Raw genomic sequence first — 8379 nt, forward strand, 5'->3', positions numbered from 1 at the left:
CCCCCCCCAAAGCAGGGAAGTGGGGGTGTCCCTGGGGGGACGGACGGTAACCGCGGCGTGGCTTCCGGGCTGGGGATACAGCCCAGCTGAAGGCAGAGAGCAGCGAGTGGCTCCCCGGCCCCCGCCGCCCGGCATCGTCATCAAGCCATATGATGGCTCCCCACCCCGCTGGTGGGATGGATGTGGCTTTACACTCCCGTGGTCTGGAAACAGCACACCAACACCTAAATAATTAGTACAGCAAGGAGGTATGTATCTTCCTTTCTAGGTCAAGCTGCTTTTACAACTCCAAGAGCGCAGAGACCCAGAAGCGGATGCAGGCGGAGACGCTGGCACAGCTGGTGACACCGACCTAAGGGCAGCGAGGGAAGGGACCCAGTCCTGCCCGGGCGTACACATTCTCTTCCTAAACACGTGCTGTCCTGCATCAACGTGCTCCTCTCCGAGGAGGAAAGACATATCCATTATTCATTCTCCACTAAATCAGGGGAGAGCACCCAATCCCTGGCCCTCCATTACGCCGTTATTTATTTATACCACATACCCTAAGTTATATTAAGAATATTTAAATTTTAATACTGCAGAGGAAAAAAAAAGTGTCAGCTCTAAAAATAAAGTTGTTTATTGAAAAGAAGCTAGAGGGAAAACCACTCACTGGTAATCCCATCCTGTCTTCCAACGCACTCACACGTTCTCCTCAGGAGGGCTCTGCCCCGGCGTTGCACCGACCCTCAGCCCCTGGAGCGGAGCCATGCCGCAGGCAGGCACGTTCTCCCTACCAGATCGCCCGTGACCGGCCTGGCTGCCGCCCTACCCCGTTACCCAGCCCCTTTCAGGTGCGGTTCCTTCCCAAAGGGAGGCTGCGTGAACAGAGGTCTTGCTTCACTGACCTCTTTTTCAGTCTGATCCACCTCATCAGGAGAAAATAGCTGCCACCCCCCCTCTGCGGGCCTTGGCAAACTATGCTGGCTACTCCCCTTCAGCATTTTTTTATCTTAGGCTTCAAAAATAAAAACTCCTGTGGCAGGATCTGTCTAATAAATCTGCCAGAGACAGACACGAGGCAGAAGAGAGACTCCACCCTCTCCAAGCAGGGGGAGAAGTGGCCTTTTTGTTTCAATTACTTCTACGAGCAGACGACACCAAGAGCTAGAGAGGAACCAAACCAAAAGCGACGTGGCAGAGGCAGGGTTCGGACACAGCCCCCCTCCCCGAGCTCTGCTCCCAGCCGAGAGCCCCCTCCGCGGGAAGGATACTAACGGGAAGGTGGCGGCGGTGGCCAGCTTGGTGTAGACGGTGGTGCTGGGTGGACCCTGGCCGTGGCAGGAGAAGAGGAAGGGCGGTGGGAGGCAATGCTTGTAGCAGAACTCGGCAGGGGAGAGCCCGGGCTGCTGACTCGCTTCTGGCAGGTCTGTCTTGGAGGCCACGAAGACGCAGGGGATCTGGCTGTCCATGTAGTGTTGCTGCAGAGACAGGGAGAAGTCCCAGCGAGGGGTAAGCGACCGACCCCTGGGAGATGCGGGGCTGCCACGCAAAGGCTGAAGTCCCATAGGGCCCCTGCCAGCTACCTTATAGATACTGGCACAGTAGCTGAAGGATCTGGGGTCGCTCAGGTCATAGATGAAGCAGGCGACATCGCAGGCTGCGTCCGACGGCTTCACGAACTTCATGTCGGCGCTGACCTCATACAGCTGGGGCAGGAGGCGAAAGGACGCGTGGCACAGCACCGTCTCAAGGGGATCGGCCGTTTCTCACACCAGCACACGGACTGTGCCGGCGTGACCACAGCCCCAGCCCAGCCCAGGGGTGCCGGGATGGCGCTGCAGCAATACGGGGAGGGGGACACAGCCCAGCCCTGCTGCGAGCCAGACACAGCAGCGATTCCCTCCTCGCTACCTACTTACTATAAGGTACTTCTCCTGGCCGTTGACCTGCACCGTGTTGATCGTGTAGAGGGATGGGTCTCCTGGGTTCTCCCTCTGGGCCTGCCATCAATGAAAACACCGTCTCAGACAGCAGGGAGCAAGAGCGGTGCTTGGGGGAAGGAGAGCACTTCACACTGCCCCGAGCCCCGTGGTGTAACAGCCACTTGAAGGCCAGCCGGCGCCTGCCACGAGCCGCGGGGCCGTTCGTAACACGCAGGGAAAGCCAGCATCACCTCGGGGAGATACGGCTGCCTGGGAAAGGCACAGCCCCTCCAGATCCTCGGGACAAGCAGAGGGAGTGGGCCCGCTGCCTTCGGCAAAATTAAGGATGCCAGAGCCACCCAGAGGGGGGTGTGAAGCCCTTTGCTGGGAGGCTGGGGCCTGGCCGTGGGCAGGGAGGTGCTGTCACGCAGCAGATCACTCAAACAGCCTCACGGCTCTGCCTCCTGCTCCGCTGGGACGCCCTGCCGCAGCGCGGCTGGAGAGGGGAGCAGCCACTCACCGCGAGGCTCCTGCCGAGGAAGGCCTGCAGGAAGGCGGACTTGCCTGCGCCCCTGGCTCCCAGCACCTTGCAGAGGAAGACGTTTCTCTGGGTCTGGCCTTTCTCCAGGTCGATCCTCTTCTCCCGGGTCACTGGCAGGAGAGAGGCTGGGTGAGCGAGAGGAGAGACCTGAGCCGTGACGGGAGGGGAGGGCATGGCCGTACCCGTGAGGGCTTGTGTCTGGGAGTCCTGCTCCGAGAGGATGGGGTAGCCCAGGTAGCCCAGGCACTCCAGGCAGTGCCGCACATCCAGGTAAGCCACGAGCCTGGAGAGACAGAGCGCACCGGGAAGCCGACAAGGTCAGCAAGGGCTAAGCAACGTGTCTAAAGGCAGGGGAGAGGGACTGAGCTTACGTCCACTGGCAGAGGAATCCATGCAGGGAAAGCAGGCCTTTATCAGTGGTGCATACCGTGTTGTAGAGCTCAGGGCCCCAGGGCACGCAGGGGAAGACGCTGAAGAAGTTCTGCAGCTCTGTGGGGGAGAGGGCTCCGTCCTGGTCCTGCCGAAACAAAGGGGAGCCAGCAGCTGAGGTGGGACACAGTCCATGCACACACCGGCAGCTCTCTGCAGCCATGCCAAGCATTGTCGGGGTCCAAAGCGAGTCCTTGGCACACAAGCCACCCTGCTCACTGCAGCAGAACGACGCAGGGATGCTTTCAACGGCAGAAATCAACTGCAAGCAAGGCCAGAGCTGCACGAGCGCGCAGAGACCCTATGCCCCAGGGACTCCCATCACTGCACAAGAAACAGGCCGATTCTGCTCTGCGATTGCAGCTGGAATCGGTGCCAGCCCTGCTACCGGGCAGGACCCGTCCACACTCACCCCACAGCCCCGTCCTTCCCTGGGGCCAGCCACCCCACAGCAGCCTGCATCGGTCCAGCCTGGCCTTCCACGCCGCAGGGTAACTAACTAACCCAAGGTCTGTGTGGTCACCGGGCCACCAGCTAACCACACACCAAGGCAGCACCTTCAGGCTGCTGTGCCCCAGGGTCAGGCCACAGAGGATCTGCCGGCATCTGGGCACACAGGGACGTGCGTCGACTCCGCGCTGCAATTCCCCGTGGCCACAGAGCTGCTGTACCCCCGGCGCACATCAACATCTGAATAACTAGTCCGAGCAGGTGCGTGCAGATCCAACACGTCCCCTACTCCCACTCTCCAAAGAGCCAGAGTATGGCACAAATCAGGTGCTTTCTCTCCCCCTCTCCGGCCCGGCAGCCCCTCCACAGGGCCGGCAGCCGTGCAGATGCTTGTGCCTGGTCCGTGGCTGCAGGCCAGCAGCTATGCCCGCTTTCCCTGCCACCCTGCGTGCTGCAGCCAGGCACTACGAGGGGCTACGCCGGTTTGATGTTAACTCAGACCCATCCACTGAAGGCCCAAACTTTACTGGCTGCCCTTTGGCCAAGGGTAGCGATCACAACCCCACGCCCTTGACATGCTGCTGCCATCCGACTACCTACGGCTCGCTGTGACCACCTCCCGCTCCCAAAGCCTCGGCAAGAAGCTGTGAAGGGAGCGCTGCGGCAGAATAAAGCCCTTCACTGGCGCTACGTCTGCTCCCTGGAACAGACGGGCGGACAGGAGAGCAGCTGCGCCCAAATGTGCAGGCCTAGCAGAGAGCATCCCCTCCCCAGGCAGCTCCACCGCGCGCTGCCCACCTTGTCGTGCTTCTCAAACAGCCGCTGCAGGAACTGGTAGCCCAAGTGGTTGAGCTCCGTGGAGCAGCCGGGGGGAAGGCGGAACCTGTCGGAAGAGACCCAAGTGAACCTCCTCAAGCCCTGAACGAAGGGCAGCGTGTGAGTGGGTCTTCGGCCAAGCCGGATCTCACCCAGAGCACACAGGTCCCCATTCCCTCCCTGCTCAGAGCCAGCGGTTGTCTCCAGGCCTGGCTATTCCTTGACACAGCCCCCTTGTTTTGGGGAGAAGCCCTCAAGGGTGCACAGCTGCCTCTCCTCGGCACGTCCACGCTGCCCAAGCAGCCAGGGGGAGGATGTAGCCCTCGCTCTGCCTCGTGCACAGGGCTTCAGTAGGGCACAGCACTACCCCTGGGGTGCTTTCCACCAGCATGGGCCCCGTCGCGTCCCCACGCAGCCTGCTGTCCGGGGAGAGGATCAGGCAGCTCACGAGCCAAACCCTTTCATTACTGCCAGATCACCACCTCCGGGGTGGCAGGGAGCAGAGCAGAGACAGCAGCTGCAGAATCAGCCAGGAGGGCTACGCTGACAGCTCGCTGCTCCCGACAGAGCCATTCTGCCTCAGCTCAGGCAGAGACAGAACAGCCTTCAAAAACCCCTTGCTGATGTCAAGGGAAGCCAGGGACAGGCCTTCATTCCCCACCTCCTTGCCCGCCTACATCAGAGCCAGCAGCACAGTCAGCAGCTCCAAGGACCATTGTATTCATCGCCAACCCCGTGTGTCAGCTCCTGCCCACGGGGGAAGGTGAGGAGCATGCACCAGACCATGAACTAAGGGTGTGGATTCAGCCTCCGCTGAGGAACGGGGTAGACCCCAGGGTGCAGAAAGGAGCCAGCAAAGGTGCTGGGGAGCCCGAGTTGCACACCACAGGGATGTCACACCCTGCCCGCCCCACTCCACGGCAGGATACGCACTGCGGGTAGAGATAGTCATCCGTCAGCTCCAGCTCGTCGTCGTACCCAAAGCGGCGAAGGATGGTCCAGGTGGTCTCGTGCCGGCCCCTCTGGATGAAGAGCGTGTTGAGGAAGAGGAAGCCTGCAGGAGAGATCAGGCGGCTCAGACGCAGTGGAGCCAACTGAGCGCTCAAGCCTCAGGGATCCGCTCCTCGGGACCACGCTTTCCTTGGGAAAACAGGCTGCTTGGACAGAGCGCTCTAGCAGCCACAGCAGGCTCAGGCTTGCTTTGACAAGAGGGACTAATGAGGCTTGGAATGAGAGCCGGGAGGCTCAGCCCGAGGACAGGGTCCCTCACAATGTGCTGAAGGAGATGGGTCCCTCCGTCCCTTGCTGGGAAGGGACATGGAGCCCTTGTGCTGTTACCGTTCAACGTCAGGCCGTTGTCCTGCACCCCATCCGTGGTGTTCTTCCACACAACCATCTTCACGTCCTCCAGGGCCTGGGGAGCCAGCGGGTTTCCAAAACAGGACTTCTACCTCCCAAGAGAAAGAAGGTCGTTGTCAGCAAAGCACACAGCCAGCACAACCCTCTGTCTCGCCAGCATCCCTCTCCCCTGACAAGGAGACAGTGTTTCCAGGAGAGAAAATCCACCCAGCTCAGGGATTACCGCCTTAGACCTTGACCAAACCCCTGTTCTTCAGCATCCCAATAACATACGACTCCCAACACCTCCAGAGCCTCCTGCTCCTCCCACTGCAGAGCAAACTCAGCCCAAGTTTAGTGAAGATGGAAGACCTGTGGATCCCCATGTGCTCCGAGAAGCTCCCTACGGTGCTTTAGCTGTGCAACAGCAGAAGTACTGAATGCAAACAGGACGGCTGTGTCAGGAGACGGGCAGCCTTTCTGCCTGGTATTGGACGGAAAGGGGACACCAGGGGCTTTCCACAAGGGACTGGGGAATATCTCAGCTCTGCAGGCAGCCCTACCTGGAAGTAGTTGAGTTCATCATCACTAAGGATCTGGTTGTTATCCTGGTCCGAGAGGTTGAAGATCCGGGTCAGCGCTCGTGCACATGCAGGTTTCAGCTGCAAGGAACCAACCACGGTGACAAAAACAGGGCACCACCTTCAGCCTGGCCCTTCCTCCTGCCTCCTGAAACCCCATGCGCAGAGAGGTCCCCTTCCTGCACTGGCTGGGAACACGGTCCAGCTAGGCCAGTACCACAGCCACCTTGGAGGCGGGAGTCAGAAGCAGGGCAGCCCACAGGGAAGTTTTTTCCTGGGCCCTGCCCACAATGGCTGCCGCATGGTCTGGAGCACGAGGGCTTCTACCCCACCACGCCCCCGGTCCTCGCAGGTCTCTCTGGCCTGGATATACTCAGCAGGCTGCGCTGAGCACGGGAGATGAGTATTTACCCCTCTGCCAGCTCCCCGCAGGGGTACCGCTTTCCCCTTGTTCTGGCTGCCTCGGCCCAAACTTTCCAGCCTCCTACCCAGGGGCAAAAGCACAGCACCAGACCAGAGCGCTGTGACGGGAAGGAGACTCCTCCGGCTGCGAGCAGTGCTTCCTACCTGCTTCTCCTCTGGGTCATAGAGGGGGGCTGTGGGGTGCAGCACAGCTTTCTGGGCGTAGTAGAAGAGCTCAGAGATGTTCTTGAGGTTCTTGGCAGAGCACTGGGGATTCAAAGGGAGAGACAGTCCTGTGAGCAGGGACAGGCGACGGGCTGGTGACAAGGGGCAGAAGGATGATAGGAGCTCCCCAAGCCAGACAAGTTGTGCATCGAAGCACAGAGCAAAGTCTGTCCACCATCAGGAAAAAACAGAAGGGAAACCTCCTGCTCATGCTCTGGCTTTGCTGCGCCCATTCCACAGCCCCAGAGCCAACAGGGGCTGCACGTAGCTCCACCACCAGTTACAGCTGGAGAGCTGGAGCGGGGAGACACCGAAACCCACTCCCTGTGAGGAAGGCAAAGGACAGAAAGCCTAAAGCACAGGCCCTCAAGACCCAGATCGGGGTACTTCTGCAGAGCAACGTTAGCAGGGCAGATCTCCACAAGCACGAAGGCTCCCTGGCTCACGCCAGACAAGCGCTCCTACCCCCTCAGGGAGGCTTTGCAGAAACCCTCCAGTTCCCTCACCTCCACGCAGGTCTCGATCTCTGAGAACTGGTTCATGATGGGCAGGATGACGTCCATAGAGCTCCCCACCTGCAGGTCAGACTTGTTTCCCACTAAAATAATAGGGATCCTGGGGAAGAAAGACGGGAATGTCAGAGAGCACGAGTGAGGCCACCTCTCTCTTGGTCTCGGCCCTGCCCCAGCCACGCGTGCTCCCAGGCAGCAAGCTGGGGAGCCTCTCCACGCTCCTCCGCAAAGGTCCACAGCAGCTTTCCTGCCTCCCACGGCTAGGAGCATCCATCTGGAGAAACAGACTGCCTGATCCTGCTTACGCTTTCACCCAGCAACAATATGTTCAGGAGCCTTTAATCCAGCACAGCAGCCTTCTGCCTAAGCAATCCACACGCAGATTGAGGCTTCTGTGCTCCCTTACTCCCTCAGTAGCCTCCTCTCCCTGCCTGTCTGAGAAGAGATCAAGGGGGGAAGGAACCCTCTCCCGTGGCCCTCTGCCTCAGCTAGATCTGCGAGGGAGAAAGGCCCCCACATCCTTCTGCTACAAGTGGTCTGGCCACAAGCCACAAAGCTGGTTTGATCTGAGCATCCCCTGCATGATGCAAAAGCGGTGGGGACCCCGCAGCCTCCAGAATCCGCCGATTCTGCACCCGCGGACCACGCCACACACGGTACCTGGAGCCTTTTTCAACTCCTCCGTTCACCATGGGGATCCACTTTGTGCGAATCTGAAAGGCGAGCACAGGGAAAGGGCTGTCACCGCAGCCTGGGGAGGGAGAGGCAGCTCCCAGCACAGGCGCCGCGGCAGTCAGCAGGGCCCTGCAGCCATCTGCTCCCCGGCATTCCCCCGCACCAGCAGGCAGAGCAGACCCGGGGATGCTGGATGCCAGCAGAAGGATGCAACAGGCCTGTTGCCCCCCAGCACGTAAGGAAAACAGCCAACGTGGGAGCAAGCTCGGGCTGTGCTCTGCCTTCCTCTGCTTGCAGGGGTCTCGAGCCCCAAATCCCCGTAGGGCTGGGGTGCATCAGTACCCACCCACACCAAAAAGCCAGGGCAGCCGGGAAGGACCCAGCGCTGGGAACCCCTTCCCCTCTGGCTGCCGGAGCGGGGCCGCTCAGGGCTCCGGCAGGGGACCCGTTACCTTTTCGATCGTGGCCTCCTTGGTGACATCGTACACCACGCAGACCACGTT

The 8379-nt window shown here is 60.3% G+C and overlaps 1 protein-coding gene across 1 annotated transcript in view; it reads right to left on the reverse strand.

The window, feature by feature from the left end:
- Window positions 1-1256: 1256 nt before the first annotated feature.
- Window positions 1257-8379, reverse strand: part of RHOT2 (ras homolog family member T2) — a gene marked incomplete at its 3' end in the record, with an annotated part of 8645 nt that continues 1522 nt past the window's right edge. The window contains exons 3-16 of the mRNA XM_009320218.1: window positions 8329-8379; window positions 7862-7914; window positions 7196-7304; window positions 6630-6731; window positions 6045-6143; window positions 5482-5590; window positions 5077-5197; window positions 4126-4210; window positions 2820-2965; window positions 2631-2731; window positions 2428-2558; window positions 1905-1985; window positions 1569-1691; window positions 1257-1463 (exon numbers count right to left, since the gene is read on the reverse strand). The exon at window positions 8329-8379 is cut by the window's right edge and continues 2 nt beyond it. Coding sequence (XP_009318493.1) covers window positions 1257-1463; window positions 1569-1691; window positions 1905-1985; window positions 2428-2558; window positions 2631-2731; window positions 2820-2965; window positions 4126-4210; window positions 5077-5197; window positions 5482-5590; window positions 6045-6143; window positions 6630-6731; window positions 7196-7304; window positions 7862-7893 — 1446 coding nt within the window. The remainder of the gene's footprint in view (window positions 1464-1568; window positions 1692-1904; window positions 1986-2427; window positions 2559-2630; window positions 2732-2819; window positions 2966-4125; window positions 4211-5076; window positions 5198-5481; window positions 5591-6044; window positions 6144-6629; window positions 6732-7195; window positions 7305-7861; window positions 7915-8328) is intronic.

Source organism: Pygoscelis adeliae, unplaced genomic scaffold (genome assembly GCF_000699105.1).
Source record: "Pygoscelis adeliae isolate BGI_AS28 unplaced genomic scaffold, ASM69910v1 Scaffold853, whole genome shotgun sequence".
Classification (NCBI taxonomy): Eukaryota; Metazoa; Chordata; class Aves; order Sphenisciformes; family Spheniscidae; genus Pygoscelis; species Pygoscelis adeliae.